We start from the raw sequence: 18,106 nt of genomic DNA on the forward strand, positions 1-18,106 counted from the left end.
GCCCACCGAGAACTCTTGAAAAGGGTGGCTTCGAGCCTCAACCTACAGGCTGAAGACGTGGAGGAACCTTCGGACTCCCTCTTTGATGTCCTCTCAGCCACAGCACCAGCCAGGGTGGCCCTTCCTCTCCATGAAGGGGTGGTGAAGATCTCCAATGCCCTGTGGCAGACCCCGTCTTCCCTGCCCACCATATCTAAGAGGGCAGAGCGGAAGTATTTTGTGCCCACTAAGGGGCATGACTATCTATACACACATCTTGTCCCAACTCCCTAGTGGTCGAGGGGGTCAACCACAAGGAGCGTCAGGGCATCATGGCTCCTCTTGTCTGGGTTGTCCAGCGAGCCACAGAGCTCTGCGTAGGACCTCCCCTTCAATGGCAAGGCCCTGTTCGTGGAGCAAACAGACATGAAATTACATGGTCTCAAGAACTCTTGCACGACCTTAAAGACTCTTGGTCTCTATGTCCCGGCCCTGGCCAGGACCAAGTTCAAGCTTCATTAGGCACCCAGACAGGCCACACACTCCAGATACAAGCCTCCTTATAAAAAATCGAGAGACTATAAGAAACATCTTGGCCTGCTCCCCAGCCTGGCCCCTCTAGGAGTAAGCAGGCGGGAAAGCGCCACTTTTGATGGGACGCCCGGGTATGGTTTACCAGTCTGCACCAGGAATCTGCCCGACCTACCCTTCTCCAATCACCTATGTTTTTTCCTCCTGGAGTGGTCGCGACTGACCTTGGACTGTTGGGTCCTCAACACCATCTTCTGGGGCTACACCCTCCAGTTTCTGTCTACCCCACCTACTCACCCTCCCTCCCAGTCCCTCTTCAGGAACCCCTCTAACAAGAGCTTACTTGACCAGGAGGTGAGGTGGCTCCTTCACCTAGGAGCGGTGGAGGTCGTGCCTGCAGAGTTCAAATACAAAGGATACTACTCCCGCTATTTCCTTGTCCCGAAGGCCAAAGGGGGCCTCAGGCTCATCCTGGACCTGTGAGGCCTAAACCAGTACATGGTAAAACTCAAGTTCCTCATGGTCTCCCTGGCCTCCATCACTCCCTCCCTGGATGCCGGAGACTGGTTCGCCGCCCTCCATCTCCAAGATGCATACTTCCACATTCATATATTCAAGGGCCACAGGCATTTCCTCTGCTTCATGGTAGGATGGGAACACTACCAGTTCACTGTCCTTCCATTTGGCCTCTTGATGGCACCCAGAGACTTCACAAAGTGTATGTCTGTGGTGGCGGCCTACCTCAGGTATCGGGGCTCCAGATCTTCCCCTTCCTCGACAGCTGGCTGGTCAAAGGCAGCTCCAGATCACAGGAACAGGACCATGTAACATACCTCCTGTCCACATGCACCATGCTGGGGCTGCTGGTAAACAACACCAAATCCACGTTGGTACCGGTACAATGTATAGAGTTAATTGGTGTGATTCTCGATGCGACATCGGCCAGAGCTTCCCTCCCACCGGACAGGTTTGAAACCTTGAGGGAACTCATCGGGGTGATCATGGGGTTTCCCATGACAACTGCCAGGGTGTGCCTCCAACTCCTGGGTCACATGTCAGTGTGAACGTATGTGGTACGTCATGCCAGACTCAGGATGCGGCCCCTTCAGCTCTGACTGACCTCGACATTCTCCCAGTCCAGAGACAGGCTGGACAAAGTCCTCACCATGCCCGAGCCCATTCTAGCCTCCCTCCGTTGATGGTCCACCCCGGAGAACATGCTCTGAGGAGTCCCATTCAGGAGCTGACCCCCAACTATAGAATTGGTGTCCGATCTGTTGGACTTGGGGTGGGGAGCCCATGTGCGAAACCTCCAGACCCAAGGCCTGTGGTCCGTGCAGGAAGTAGCCCTGGAGGGAGCCCCGCCACCGATTGTGAGAGCGCACTCAACAAGGGCACAAGCCTCGTCGGCTGCCTTTCTGGCTCATGTCCTTATTCAGGACATTTGTAGGGCTGCTACATGGTCATCGATTCACACATTCACCTCCCATTATGCTATCATCTCCCAGACCAGGGAGGACACCGGGTTCAGCGGGGCAGTTCTCTGTTCCGAGTGTCTGTGAACTCCTACCAACCTCCAACAGAAATAGCTTGGAATCACCTATTGTGGAATACACATGAGCAATCGCTCAAAGAAGAAAAGACAGTTACCTTTTCTGTAACTGGTGTTCTTTGAGATGTATTGCTCATGTCCATTCCACATCCCACCCTCCTTCCCCACTGTCAGAGTTGTCTGGCAAAAAGGAACCGAGGGTGGGAGGGAGTGTGCAGTGCCTCTTTTACCACACCAGGGGTCTCTAGGGGCGCTCCCCCTACAGGTACTGCTAGTGGAAAAACTTCTGGCACCGGTGCACATGGCAAGCATGCACATGTATTGTGGAATGGGCATGAGCAACACATCTCTAAGAATACAAGTTATGGAAAAGGTAACTGTCTTATCTTGACTTTAGCAAAGCTTTTGATACGGTCTCCCACAGTATTTTTGCCAGCAAGTTAAAAAAGTATGGATTGGATGAATGGACTATCAGGTGGACAGAAAGCTGGCTAGATTGTTGGGCTCAACAGGTAGTGATCAACGGTTCCATGTCTTGTTGGCAGCCGGTATCAAGTGGAGTGCTCCAGGTGTTGGTCCTGGGGCCAGTTTTGTTCAACATCTTTATTAATGATCTGGATGATGGGATTAATTGCACTCTCAGCAAGTTCACAGATGACATTAAGATGGGGGCGTGGGAGGAGAGGTGCATACGCTGGAGGGTAGGGATAGGGTCCAGAGTGACCTAGACAAATTGGAGGATTGGGCCAAAAGAAATCTGATGAGGTTCAACAAGGACAAGTGCAGAGTTCTGCACTTAGGAAGGAAGAATCCGATGCACTGCTACAGGCTGGGGACTGACTGGCTAAGCAGCAGTTCTGCAGAAAAGGACCCAGGGATTACAGTGGATGAGAAGCTGGATATGAGTCAGCAGTGTGCCCTTGTTGCCAAGAAGGCCAAAGGCATATTTGTCTGTATTAGTAGGAGTATTCCCAGCAGATCGAGGGATATGATTATTCCCCTCTATTAGGCACTGGTGAGGCATCTGGAGTATTGCGTCCAGTTTTGGTCCCCCCACTACAGAAGGGATGTGGACAAATTAGAGGGAGTCCAGCGAAGGGCAATGTGGGCTCTGGGGCACATGACTTATGAGGAGAGGCTGAGGGAACTGGGGTTATTTAGTCTGCAGAAGAGAAGATTGAGGGGGGCTTTGATAGCAGCCTTCAATTACCTGAAGGGGGGTTCCAAAGAGGATGGAGCTCAGCTGTTCTCAGTGTTGGCAGATGACAGAACAAGAAGCAATGGTCTCAAGTTGCACTGGGGGAGGTCTAGGTTGGATATTCGGAAACACTATTTCACTAGGAGGATGGTGAAGCACTAGAATCGGTTACCTAGGAAGGTGGTGGAATCTCCATCCTTAGAGGTTTTTAAGGCCCGGCTTGACAAAGCCCCGGCTGGGATGGTTTAGTTGGTGTTGGTCCTGCTTTGAGCAAGGGATTGGACTAGATGACCTCCTGAGGTCTCTTCCAGCGCTAATATTCTATGATTCTAACACCTCACAGCCTGCTTTGGACTCGTCTTGGAATAATTTTGTATCATCTGCAAACTTTGCCACTTCACCCCCTTTTCCAGATCATTAATGAATAGGTTGAACAGTACAGGTCCCAGGAAAGATCATTGGGGAACCCTCCTGTTCATCTCTCTCCATTGTGAAAACTGACCATTTATTCCTACCCTTTGTTTCCTGTATTTTAACCAGTTACTGACCTATGAGAGGACCTTCCTTCTTATCCCATGGCTACTTAGTTTCCTTTGGAGGCTTTGGTGAGAGACCTTGTCAAAGGCTTTCTGAAAGTCCAAGTATACTATATTGACTGGATCACCCTTCTGCACATGCTTGTTGACTCCCTCAAAGAATTCTAATAGACTGGGGAGGCATGATTTCCCTTTACAAAATCCGTGTTGACTCTTCCCTAACAGATTGTGTTTCTCTATGTGTGTGATGATTCTGTTCTTTACTAGAGTTTCTACCAATTTGACGGGTACTGAAGTCAGGCTCATTGGCCTGTAATTGCGAGGATCTCCTCTGGAGCCCTTTTCAAAACTCGGCTTTACATTAGCTATCTTCCAGTCATCTGGTACAGAAGCTGATTTAAGTGATAGGTTACATACCACAGTTAGTAGTTCTGCAATTTCATATCTGAGTTCCTTCAGAACTCTTGGGTGAATACCATCTGGTCCTGACAACTTATTACTGTTTAGTTTATCAGTCTGTTCTAAAACCTCTTATATTGACGCATCAGTCTGGGACAATACTTCAGCTCTGTTGCCCAAAAAGAATCGCTCTGATGTGAGAATCTCCCTCACATCCTCTGCAGTGAAGACAGATGCAAAGAATTCATTTAGCTTCTCTGCAAAGGCCTTGTCTTTCTTGAGTGCTCATTTAACACCTTTGTTGTCTAGTGCCCCCACTGCCTGTTAGTTTTTGCATCTTTAGCAAGTTGCTTCTCAAATTCCTTCTTGCCCTGCCTTTTTACACTTTTACATTTTACTTGCCAGAATTGATGCTCCTTATGGTTTTCCTTATTAGGATTTGACTTCAAAATTTTAAAGGATGCTTTTTCCCTCAGCATGGTCACTAATCAATAATACCTCGAATGGAGGCTCCCCGGGCAGAGACTGTCTTTTTCTCACTGCCAAGCACCATTCATCCCTATGATGCTAGAGACAAATATACTCCATTCTGAACTATTCTTTGATGCCTGAGTTTCCCCCACCCATGTGCTGTCTCAGAAAGGGTTGTCTGTTTCTGCTCAGTCGTGTGCAGGTCAGAGATGTGCTCCAGAGTCCTTCACATGGTCAGCAGCAGCACTGAAGCACAGCTGTAACTGGTACAATCTGGTGTAAGTGGTGCAGATGAGCTTAGGAACTACAAAGGACTTTGCATGCTTGCTCCTGATGGAAGAAACATCATAGGAAAGGGACCATGTGCACTGCTCAGATGGGTGGGCCTGTAGGCAGGGAGCTAGATCCTATCTTCATGGAGAGTGGCACTGCATGTAGGGCTGGCCAGCCACAGTCCACCTTTCTCAATGTCCATTCCATAACTAGGAAGAGGATTCCTCAGAAGTGATTGATTTGTAATCTCTGCATCCATCCAAGGGCAGGTGATTTCACGGGAAAGACAGTTGGGCTTTCATGTCAACAGATGCTGGACAAACGTGTCTAGGATTTATTTCTTGGATAGAAGTGGTGGGACAGATCCTCAGTGGGTGTGAATCGCTGCAGCTCCACTGAAGTCAATAGCGCTATGCTGATTGACTCCCATTGAGGAACTAGCCAATCATATGATATAGCTCGTGGATTGAATCATACAAGACGTCAGTGAGAAGACTGCTTGTACTCTTCGTAGCTAGCTGCATGTTTATTTTTGTAAAATTCTATTTGAGATTTGCTATCTCAGAAGAGCCACTTTTAGATAAGAACATAAGAACGGCCATACTGGGTCAGTCCAATGGTCCATCTAGCCCAGTATCCTGTCTTCCAACAGTGGCCAATGCCAGGTGCCCCAGAGGGAATGAACAGACCAGGTAATCATTGAGTGATCCATCCCCTGTCGCCCATTCCCAGCTTCTGGCAAACAGAGGCTAGGGACACCATCCCTGCCCATCCTGGCTAATAGCCATTGATGGACCTAGAACATTTGTGTACTTTGTGTGCTTTCCTGAAGAGGGAGTCCTGTATGACACCCTAACAATGGCCAGGCCTACCTTTCAGATTCAGCAGGCATGGGCAAAGCAGCACATCGGAGGAGATTTCCTCAGCGACCCAGTGTGTCCTGCACCCCCAAAAACATTCTAGAAGAACGTGGAAACCCACAGCCTGGGCGGGTCCAGCTGGCTGCATGAGCAATGGATGGGGGTGCAAGCAGTAAACCTGGGTGGGTGCAGAAGAAATCGGAGACGAATTGCATCTTGGGAATTTGCACACACTGAGTGTGTGTGTGACTGGAAAGACCAGGTTGGGAGGTGTGGTAAAAGGAGGTGTGGAATAAATGCAGGTTGGAGTGTCTGGAATGAATACATGAAGTGGCTGTGAGAGGGACAAAAAGGCAATGCAGGCATGCAAATACATGTAAATGAATTCATATTTATGCAATTTACCCTATCCTGAGGATTCTCAGCTAGCTCTTCACCAATGCAGCAGCTGTGAAGCAAGGACAAAGATTCAGAACCAGGCCTGGCCTGTGTACACTGGTAATGAGAGGTGCCCAAACAAGTCAGTCCTGTCCAGCGAGAAGGCAGTCTCCACGCTGAAGAAGAATTGCAGGCTGCTCTGCTGCTACAGAGATTGAAAATGAGACCCAGTGCCTTTCCGCTGCTTGGGAGCTCGAAGGCAAGGCCAGCCTTTGGCACGCTGACCTTTCTTTCTGCTTTGTATTCAGCTCCCATTGGTGGCACGGGCGTGGGGTTTTTGTTGTGGCTGCTGCTAACAGAAATGGAAATGCAAAGTGACAGAGAAGTGACACAAGGGCAGGGAGGTGGCTGCAACAGGAGCATGGCAGGGTTACTGAGCTGATCTGGGGATGTATTGCTCATTCACAATGTGTTGCTAAAAGGCTCCTCAGGACAGGACTACACCCAAAGTCCCTGTTTCAGTTGTTGTGCCTCCTCTCTGCGTGCTGTCTCTGAAGGGTGGTGGGTTCTCCACAGAGCTCCAGAGCAGAGACTGGGCCCGGCCCTTTGTGTATTGAGCTGAGTTACCGGCTGGAGAAACAGTCCCCAGTGAAGCTACATTCATGAGAGAATATGTCATCCTCAGCAGAGTGAACCTCTCAGCTGTTGTAGATTCAAGGGGTGGGTCGGGTGCCATCCCAGCAGGCGTTGGGTAGAACTGGCGCATGCAGCCAGTGTGGCAGTGACATGTGGAGCTCAGTACGCAGGTGGGAAGTTACGGACAAAAGTGACAGCAACCGCTGACGGTTCTTTTTCCTCATTTTCCTTCATGGTCTGACCTTCCACCCCTACCTCTCCTCAGGCCCTTTCTGCTGCACCCTCTCTCTCCTTAGGGACTGTCTGGCATTCACACATGCCTTTGTTTCCACTCTCAGCCCCATTCCTCCTTCTGCAGACTCCTTGAACATGGGATCTCTTCCAGCCTACATGACCCCTTCCCCCAGCTCCCCTTGCCATCAGCCTCTTCCAACCATAGACTCCTGCCACCAATGCTGTTAATATCCTTCTCTTGGCTACTCCCTCACCCCTCCCCGTCTTGCCCCCTGTGCAGACTGGTCCCCCTGTGCAACTGGGTGTGAAATGCTCCCATGCACTCACGGCGGGGGCAGCATGTCACACTCTGCACAGAGCAGTGGAGAACCAGGGCCATTGTCCTCACTCTCCATCACCTTTCTGATGCCCTCAAACCGATTCGTCACCTCCAATTCTTCTCCCACTCTTCCGACATCTCCGTCAGCCTCTCTTTGGTGGGTTTCAACTATGCAGCTCTTCCTATGTGCCCCCCAAGCTCTGCCCCCTCCCCCTCTATGGTCTCCCTTTAGTGCCCTTTAGAGGGTAACATGGGTTGGACCAGGAAGGGATCTCCCCTTGCACTAGCCAAGGAGAAGCAGGCAATGTGAATGCTCCTCCTTACTTTAGCCCCTGCTGATCTCTCATGCTCCCATGGGTTTGTCAGGCACCTCTCCGTTGATGACTCCCCAGTCTAATTATCTTTCTGTTCATCTCTTCTGCCCTTCTCCAGTATTTCCTCTGGAAGGGCTCACCCGGACGCTTAACTGGCTCTGTCCCTGTAAGCACCGTCTTTCCTGTTGCACAAGCCACTCACTTGATGTTCTCTTTTCCCTGATTTCTTTCCTTCTCCCTTCATGTCCCAGCCCACGAGCCACTGTACAGCTCCATGCTTGCCTGTAGTGTAACATAAAGGACAATATGTAATGAGATAAGGTGAGTGAGGTAATCTCTTTTACTGAACCTCACCCACCTTGTCTCTAATATCCTGGGACCAAGACAGCTACAACACTATTGCAAACAATACTTAATGACACTGTTACAAATGCTTTGCACTTAGTGTCTTTCTGTAAACACCGCAAGGTGCAGTATAAACTTTACATTTTTAAATCTCACAATATCCCTGTCAAGTGTGATCAGACCCTGTCAGGATTCCTTCCCTACTCTGAACTCTAGGGTACAGATGTGGGGACCTGCATGAAAGACCCCCTAAGCTTATTCTTACCAGCTTAGATTAAAAACTTCCCCAAGGTACACATTTTGCCTTGTCCTTGAACAGTATGCTGCCACCACCAAGCGTTTTAAACAAAGAACAGGGAAAGAGACCACTTGGAGACGTCTTCCCCTCAAAATATCCCCCCAAGCTCTACACACCAACTTTCCCTGGGGAAGCTTGAGAATAATATCCTAACCAATTGGTTACAAAATCATCAAAAACCCAAACCCCTATATCTTGGAACAGAGCTCCTGGAAAAATCAGTCAGGTTCTTAAAAGAAGGGTTTTATTAAAAAAGAGAGAGGTAAAAATCATCTCTGTAAAATCAGGATGGAAAATACTTTACAAGGTATTCAGATTCAAAACACAGAGGATCCCCCTCTGGGCAAAACCTTAAAGTTACAGAAAACAGGAATAAACCTCCCTCTTACAGGGAAAATACAGGGAAAATTCACATAAAACAAAAGATAAACTAATCTGCCTTGCCTGGCTTACCTATACTGGTTGCAATATTGGAGACTTGGATTAGGATGGGTTGGAGAAGATGGATTTCTGTCTGGCCTCTCTCAGTCCCAAGAGAGAACAACCATGTAAACAAAGAGCACAAAACAAAAGCCTTTCCTCCCGCTCCCCCGCCCCAAGATTTGAAAGTATCTTGTCCCCTTATTGGTCCTTTGGGTCAGATGCCAGCCAGGTTAGCTGAGCTTCTTAACCCTTTACAGGCAACAGGATGTTGCCTCTGGCCAGGAGGGATTTTATAGCACGGTATACAGAAAGGTGGTTACCCTTCCCTTTATATTTATGACAGACCCTGAGATAAACTGAGACACCACGGATATTACCTGACTTGTCCAAAGTGACCCAGAATCCAATTCTCTTCTCAGTGACACCAGTGTAAAACCAGGATTAACTCGACAGAAGTCAACCGAGTTACCGCAGCAGATCACACAATTGGCAAAAATCATTCTCTTTCTCACAGCCGCTTGCACTGTTCTGTCTCCTCACTCACAGATCTCAACTCCTTCCAGCAGACATCCAAATGGATTGATGATGTCAGGACAGAAAGGGGAAGTGATGTCATCATTATGCTAGTGGGCAACAAGACGGACCTCGCAGACAAGAGGTAAAGGAGGGGCTGGGGGCCGGGAGGGTGGGAACCGGGTAGGGAAGAGAACGGCGTTATCCTTACAGCCCAGCAGTTCTAGAGCAGATTCTCAGATGTCACAGCTGATAAGCACTGACGTACCATTGGGAGACCAGTTGGAAGACTGGCCATGTTCAAATCGCTGCCACAGCCGCAACTCCCTTTTTCCTGCTGTGCCCCATGGTAACTCAGTGGTATCCTATTGAGTTTGACATTTTGGCTTGGGGAGGGCACTGAAATACTGTGAGTGTCAGCTTGTCCGATCAAGTGTCATTACTGGGGTTACTTGGTACCCCAAGCACTGGGGTGCCAGTAGCCTGTCCAGCGTAGCACGTCTTAGAGGCAATGACTGGAGGTATTGCAGCAGCTAGGCCCTGCTGCGCTAGCACTGTGGGTCCCGGTAACCACTGAGACACGTGGCTCAGGGAGAGCTTTGTACTGGGGCTGTCAGGAAAGGGGAAGGCCGCACACAAACTAGGGACAGAGACTAAGTGAACGATAGCAGCCAAGTAGAGACCCAGGGCTCTGCAGGGCTATTGCCAGGGGTGCCCGCTCCAGGCCACTCTCTGTCCCAGCAAATAAGACTTTGAGGGTTCCCAAGCCAGACTCAGTTAGTGTCTCTCATTGGGGCCCCTCTGCACTGGTTCTGTGCCCAACTGCGACTGCTCCCCCAGAAGTCCCATGCAGACCTGCCCCAGCTGGAGCATCCAGCAGTCACAGCGGCCCTGTGCACAGTTCCCCCATTCCCGGGGATTCTCTCCAAACCAGAGCCCAGCCACCTCCCGCCTCAGGATCTTCCCCCTTACCTGGCCAGGGGCAGGGAGTGCAATTGCGGGGGGGAGGGGAAGCTGATGGGAAATGTAGTCCCCTGCTTTATAGATCCATTACCAGTGTTACTGGAGTAACCCCCTGCTGACAGCTCCTTCCATAAGCAGATCAGTTTCTATGTGTGCAAAGCTCCTGGCCCTGGCTGCTAGTCTACAGGATCCTGTCTCCCTCCCAGCAGCCTGTCTTGCCTTTTATAGGGGTCCTGAGCCTGACTGCAGTAGGTGCAGCAGCCCCTGATTGGTCTAGCTCAGGGACATGCTGCCAGCAGGCACGCAGTTGGGGGTAGGGTGACCAGATGTCCCGATTTTATAGGGACAGCCCGATATTTGGGGCTTTGTATTATATAGGCTCCTATTACCCCCCACTTGCTGTCTGGTCACCCTAGCTGGGGGATCCTGGCCCACAGGTCCCAATCAGCCTGGACCAAAATATGAGCTGTTGTAGACAGGCTGGGAAGAAGTGGGCATTTCTGGTTGTGGCGGCTGACTAATAATGCCTAGCCCTTATCCAGACAGCTCAAAGTGCTCTCCCAAGAGGTAAGCCTCATTCTCCTTACTGTACAGAGCCAAAGGCCTTGGTCCTCAGAGCTATTTGGGCACCCAACACACATTGATTTTAGTGAGAGATAGGGCATCCTTTGAGGCTATGGGCCAAAGTAACTTAGCCTGTAGGCCAGGGGCAGAGCTGCAACTAGAATCCCAGGTCTCCTGTGGCCCAGTCCAGTGCACTATCAACTCAGTCACACTGCCAACATTTTAAAAGCTGCTGACAAAAAAATTCCAGGATGAAATGGAATTCCACTGAAATTCACCAGAGTAAATGGGAGGGGAGGGGGACAAAATGGAACAAAAAGATAAACTCTTTGCAAGAAATGCAGTGCTTCTAGGCAGGTGTCTGATAGGAGCTCCCTCCAGCATCCTGGTGAACAGAACAGTTGGAATTCAGTGGTAGGGAAAAAGTGCTTTGCATTTCGAGACACCCTGTGAAACAGCTCTCTGGGAGCTAGAGAGCTGGGGACCCAGCCTCCTGCAGGAGTGGAATAGAGCCACAGCCCCTTCCCATCCTGGAGCAGGGATTGCAAGGGTAGCATCCCTTTAGCATCAGTGCCACGCTGATTGAACAGAGAAGGTGAGTGTGCTAGAGGCCAGTGAGAGCAATCTGGCAGCAAAGAATGGGTACTGCAGGGGAGAACTGTCACTCTGGGGATGGAGAGATGGAGTTTTCCAGATTCTGGGGCGGAGTAGATAGAGTGAGAAAGAGGGTGCAGGGGGGTGGATAAAGTAGAGAGACAGGAAGGGAGCCTGTGCTCTGGAGATGGTAGGGGGATGTGGTAGTAGAGATCTGGGCAGGCAGAGGGAGGTGGAGTTCCTGGTTTCCACTGAAGAAAGCTGAGTTGTCAGAATCACACTCATACTGCTGGGAGGTGGGGGAGGGCCCCCACTCTTCTTGTGGCCCTCCAAGACACCAGGAAACATGCTGCTGTATCAGACAAAGTGGCTCCAGGCAGCTATCCAGCAATCTGTGAGCAAAAGGAGCTGCAGGTGGAGGGCAGGGAAAGGGGCCAAACAGCAGCCAGCCTTCAACCCGTTAACAGCTAGAAGAGCCTCCAATTCCCCCCTCTGTCGCCACTGCTGAGGAATTTGGCATTCATCTTAGAGAAGTGTGTCCCTGGGGGTGCTCCGCTGCAGGTGTGTCTGAGTCCCTGCGCTGCTGATGGAAAACTTCGGTAGCTGTGTCCATTGGGCCTGCACATGCACGGTCTCTCCTCCATGGATGCGTTCTTGCAGCATAGCAGTGGGCTTGCCCAGGGCCTGTCTGCGGCGAGAGGAGAGGGAAGAAGGGCTGCATTAAGCTAAGCTTTGCAGGACTTCCAGCTTCCATTGTTCTCCCGCTTCTCCAAGGAGAGGTCTGAGGCGCCAGTTGTTCCTTCAGGCCTCTAGAAAGCAGCTGAGGAGACAGGGAATGTGGATGTCAAGTCAGAAGAATGGATTTGACAGGCATCAGAAGGCTGGCTGCCCTACGGAGACAGTCCGATCTAGGGTATGTCTACATTGCACTTAGACACCCGCGACTGGTCCGTGCCCCCGGACTCGAGCTGATGGGGCTCTGGCTAAGTGGCTGTTTAACTGCAGTGCTGGTGCCCGGACTCTAGGACCCTGTGCAGTGGGAGGATCCCAGAGCTCAGGCTGCAGTGCAAGCCTGTCTACACCACAGTGAAACAGCCCCATGCATAGGCGCTGACTCCATGGGTGTCCGGGGCTGGAGCACCCACAGGGAAAAATTAGTGGGTGCTCTGCACCCACTGGCAGCCAAGCTCCCTGCCCTGCCCCTCTTCACCTCCTCCTCCTCCCCTGAGCACGCTGCATCCCTGCTCCTTCACCTACCTCCCAGTGCTTGCTGCCACCAAACAGCTGTAGCAAGCTCCGGGAGGGAGGGAGGAGCGGGAACGTGGCACACTCAGAGGAGGAGGCGGGGCCAGGGCGGAGATTTGGGGAAGGGGTTGGAATGGGGGCAGAGTTGGGGTGGGGACTTTGGGGAAGAGGTTGGAATGGGAGTAGGAGGGGGCGGGGCAGTGGTGGAGTCAGGGCGGGGCTGGGGCAGAGGGAGGTCGAGCACCCACTGGTGCCAGTAGACGTCAGTGCCTGTGGCCCAAGTCCGGTGGCCCGGGCCAGCCGCAGATGTCTAAGTGCAGTGTAGACACCCTGTGTGGGACAGCTCAGATCTGGTGACTGCAGGGGCAGCTGGAGAATCTACTTTTTCCATCATTTGATCAGAAAACTGAGCTGGAGAAGTCAGCCTGTGCTGGCAGAGGGATTCAGTGTCTGCATTCACTCACGCCCACGCTGGGCCCCTCTGCACTAGGCACTTTGCTAGAATCCAAGAAGAGGAGAATACTGTTTAGTGCCAATCGAACCTCATACCCTGTGCCAGCACAGAGAAAGGCCGGCAATGTATTCATTAACCCTCAAGCGCTGCCCCATGCCTGGTACGTCCTTAATGATCAACATGCCCAGGGCATGTAAAGAGGGTTCCTGCTGCAGCCCAGAGGCCGAGCTCACAGGACAGTGCCACTTTGATGGGCACAGAATAGACACTGAGAGTCCAGCCTGGAAAGGGGTTCAAATGATTTTCCCGTCTCCTCACCCACACACCTGGGGCCGAATGCAGGAGGGGAGCATTGGTTCGACTGGTTCGACTCTTCCAATCTCCACCCATAAAATATGTCCTGCCTGCATGAGGATGCCGAAATGAGGCTCCACTCTCAGCAGATTGAGCAGATGTTTAAAGTGTGATCAGACCGGGCTCGGCTCCCCCTCCCTGGGGTTCAAACACTCCTATGCGCTCTTCAGCTCCCCCTCGTTCTGTTTGCTGAGTCACAAAGGATTTAGGTACTGAAACCCTCCCTTGCCTGCACTTTGTCTGCCAAGCAGCCCATGTCACAGAGGCACAACTGATGGCATCTGTTTGTGCGGTCTTGTGGCTTTGTAGGCATGAGACCTTGACCATCTCTGCTCTGAGGTGCGAGCAAACAGGCCTGTGCTCAAGACCACAGACAACTGCAATTCTCTTCCCCTTTCTCCCTCCAGACTTTTAAGCTAGGCCCTTCCCCAGTCCTTCCCAGCAAGATTAGAACAGTTACGGTTTTCCCTTCTCTCCTGTGTGTCCTCAGGCAGATAACAATTGAAGAGGGAGAACAGAGAGCCAAAGAACTGAGTGTCATGTTTATCGAGACCAGTGCAAAGACAGGCTACAATGTAAAACAGGTAAGGGAAGACCTGCTCCAGCCAGAATCGTAGCAAGATCATAAGGATGTAATATTGTATCTTTACTGGCTATAGAAGCAGAAAGCTCTGCCACCTTCCCCTCCATCAGTTCATTTCTACATAGAGCACTCTTAGATTCCTCCTGGTGCCCTCTGGAGGGATAGATTTGGAAGACATGGTGTCCTTTTTGCACATATAAAAACTGGGATCACACATGTGAGGCCCCAAGTAGGATGCTGCCCATTGCAATATCATCCTGAGCATGACAGCATACATGCCTCTTTGTCTGACATGGTCTGCACAACTCAACACTGAACTCTGAATAGGGTTAGGCAGGTGTGGCTCTAATAGGAAGGATTGCGTGGGTAGCTGGGCAGCTGTAGACGAAGAAAAACTTTGACTCAGAAACAGATTGCTAGATTTAATTAAACTGAATCCATTACAACAGGGAGGCCCTTTCATGTTAGCTGCTGCAACAGCTCTGGAAGTGAGATCACTGCTCAGTGGGATCTTTGCAGTGGGAGCTGTCTTTTCACTCTGTTGAAACCTGTTGATAATTGTTTGTTACCTGTTGTGGTGACTGCACTGGAGCTCTGAGAGCTACCACCATACAAATAACCAATAATAATGACCAGGAGGTAAATATCTCACTAGAGCAAATGAATAAACAGGGATGTGTATTCCCTTTTGCATCTCAGGGAAAGAAGTCCCAGGTCACTGTACAGCCAGGACTTGGTTTAGATCCCTGAATGTAGGATTTGAAAAGCGTAATGGACAGGACACCGGAGCACAGCATTAGCTTCGAGATAAATCTAAGTACTAGCCATTTTCTTTTGCTCCTACAGCTGCAGCAGCAAAGCAGATGTAGATTCACTAAACTACAATGATAATAACAGTCAATTCTAACAGATACTTGTGCTGGCCTCAATAATAATAAATCATGTCCTAAGATAGAAATCACCTCATTCCTTCTGATGAATGAGAGATGTGATATAAAATTGCCTCATACTTGGCATACATGAGCAGTGCTCCTGTAATTAATCATCTAATGTAAATGATACTGTTTAGAAATTATTTGAGAAGAAGAAAATATGATTTTTCACATAACACATGCAATATCTCAGATTACATGTTTACTACAGATGGGGATGGCTGTTCCCTGGCTGAGGTTATTTACCTTGCGGAGTAATGCAATATGAGCGCACATTGCACCACACTACAGAAAGGAAGGCTCCATGTATGCTAATAGCTTCCATGGAAGAAGTTTATGACTGTTAGCTGTGAGAGCACTTTACTAACACAATATGCTAATATGCAGTATTGCAGACTGGAACGTGGAGGCAATAGACATAGGGGAGCGGTTTTCAGAAACAGTCTTATTTGGCGCAGTAAACTGAAGGTGCAAATGATAACTTTGAAGGGCCCGCTCCCCACCTAGTGGAAATCACTGGAGCTTCAATGAAGGGATGCCAGTTTATACCAGCTGGGAATCTGCCCTAGATGTCTAGCTACTTCCTCTGCTGGTGCCATGTCTCTCAACATCCAGCCAGGAAACAGGTGACAAAATCAAAGGTGGTCTTTGATTCTAGTGGAAGGAAATGAAGGATTGCTCAGCACATGTCAAACTTAAATTAACCTCCTTAGAGCTTTGGGCAAGTGCATGTGCGTAAATTGCTTCTCTCTGTTTAAATCAGACATGTTCCTTGCATCATTTCCAAGTAACTCTCTTTTCTCTTGCCAAAGAAAACAACACTTTCACAGACAAACCAGAGTGGAATTCACCCAACGTTAATTAGGGAAAATGCCACAAGCAGGATTTATAATCATAAAACCATGAGCAGAACACCCACCCCGGAGTGCATGGGCTCATGTTCCTGAGTTCTGAAACCAAAAGTTCCTTTGCTGTGCCCCACTCTGTTCCCTTACCATACCCCACTCACAGTGGTTGTCCTTGGTTAGTGAGGACACAGGGGTCAGAGGTACATCTGTGTGAGTTCACCTCCCACCCAGGGAAGAAGGCACCTTGCTTGCTCCACCATCTGAGCACTTACTCTGGCTGGCCACCTCACCAGCCGCTCATTCCGCTTCTGCCAGCCAACTGTCAGTTACCTTCTGGTGCCACCTTCCTCTCTGCTGGTCAGTCTCTTAGTGATTTTCAGCTTTTAGCAGGCTGCACAGAAATGCTGTCCCACCACAAGTGATTTCAGCTCCCAATTAAGCACTTAAAATAACAAAGGCTCCTAATAGAGCCTCTTTAGCTCTATCTTTGAACAGTGGGGAGGAACAGGTTAAACCAGCCCAGGGACCCTTATGGAAAAGCCACATCTCCTGGCTAGGACATCTCTCCCCACCCGTCTTACTTTCACAGGGGTCTAGCATTCGAGCCCCTGGCTGAACGAGGTCCTTTCAGATGGGGATGACCCCCTCATTTGGGACAGTTAAGCACAGTTCTAATCCTCTTTACTCATACAGTAAAGACAACAACACTAATAACAACCTTTCACTATCCCTGCATTCAGTACGAAAGTGATTTGCAACCCAACACCACCCAAAGTTGATCACTTTGAACAACACCACTCTATCTGCTGGATATCTTGGCAGAGTAGGTGTGTTCATGTAAATACAGTTTTCTCCTGAAGTCTGTCCCCCTCCCAGCTAGTGTCAGGGGAGAACTCATTCAGACCCTGCTTGCATTACTAAACTGATTTAGTTACACTGATGAAAATCCATTATATAGCTGCACTTAAACCAGTGTAAATCATGTTTATACAGGGTTAGTTTAATCCCTTTATTTCCTGGATTAAGTTAAATCGGTATAAAGTGATTTTTAAATCCATTTAGTTACACCAGTCTGAGTTTTCTACCATGAGCAAGACCTTACACATTGACCTGGTCACACCAGAGTGGAAGTGACACATCTCTCAGTCCCTAGTTTAGCTTCACCAACATTGCACATAATGAGTTTTGCTGTTCTCAGTTGTGTCAAATACAGAATGAAAAGTGATGGCTATGGATACAAACCCTGAACTTCAGTGACAGATTCCTTCTCTCTCTTACCCCCCGACCTACGCCAGCTGTTCCGACGTGTTGCATCTGCCCTTCCCGGCATGGAGAGCGTTCAAGAGAAGAGCAAAGAAGGAAGTATCCTTTTTTTAATGAAACTACCAAACTCTTCTATTGCACTGTTCAGCCATCGATCTCAAAGGTCAGTACATTGTCCCCCAAGGGAAACTGAGGCTCAGGGAGGTGACAGTCACACAGCATGGCTGTGTACTCAGAGCCCACAAACAGTGTAGTGATGGCATAGTTCTCTGAGCCCAGCCCAGCACCTCAAGCCTGGGCACCCTGACGCCATCTGAAACAGGCCCTGGCACCATTGTCTACAGCATGGGCGGATGAAGCCCGGCACGTGGACCTCAGGCATCCTTGCACTGCCTGATGAGCGCAGGGCTCGGAGCCTGCCATGTGACACATGCATAGACATGTTCATGCCCTGAGCCTAGGTGCTGTTGAGCTGCCTGAGCTGCTGGGTGAACTCCGAGCCCACATCCCCATACGTTATCCCACATGTGATATGTAGTCCCACACCTTCATTTGCTCAAGTCCTGTGAGAATCCTGGTGGCACAGCAGAGTTTGCTGACTCCACATCCCCTGTTGTCAGATATACATGCAGACACAGTGGTGTCTCACACCTGCCTCCCCTCCAGAGCTGTGCAAAGGCCCAGCACGGGCCTCTGAGCCCATTTCCCCTGCAGGCCCCCAGTCCTGGCTCAGCCTCACAGAGCAGGCATGAGCCAGCGGATGAAAACACAAGACTTCCTGGATGGCTCACGTTTGCAATCAGCAAACACTGCCAGGGTCTTTTGTTCAGACAGGTCATTTCTGTCCTGTGCACAGGCAGGGCAGGCTGTGAACTCCTCACTCACATGGGTGTGGAGTTACTCATGTGAGTAACCACATTGACTTCAATGGGGCTACTCTGTGCCCAAGCACGCACTATTGTGTGCTAGGGGTTCCCAATCTGGCCCTTAGCTAGTCATGAATCCTATATACAATACTTGGGAGCAGACAAACATCCATAAAGCTGC

General features: G+C 50.0%; 1 protein-coding gene across 2 annotated transcripts in view; it reads left to right on the plus strand.

The window, feature by feature from the left end:
- The window catches only part of RAB6B (RAB6B, member RAS oncogene family), a 129,354-nt gene that overhangs the window by 100,012 nt on the left and 11,236 nt on the right, over positions 1-18,106 (plus strand). Inside the window, exons 5-7 of one of the 2 annotated variants that reach the window (XM_074964179.1) lie at positions 9,293-9,404; positions 13,924-14,017; positions 17,092-17,222. In XM_074964179.1, the coding sequence (XP_074820280.1) occupies positions 9,293-9,404; positions 13,924-14,017; positions 17,092-17,222 (337 nt within the window). The remainder of the gene's footprint in view (positions 1-9,292; positions 9,405-13,923; positions 14,018-17,091; positions 17,223-18,106) is intronic. The other variant, XM_074964180.1, reaches the window with a different exon arrangement.

The sequence above is a fragment of the Natator depressus genome, chromosome 9 (assembly GCF_965152275.1).
Source record: "Natator depressus isolate rNatDep1 chromosome 9, rNatDep2.hap1, whole genome shotgun sequence".
NCBI classification, from domain to species: domain Eukaryota; kingdom Metazoa; phylum Chordata; order Testudines; family Cheloniidae; genus Natator; species Natator depressus.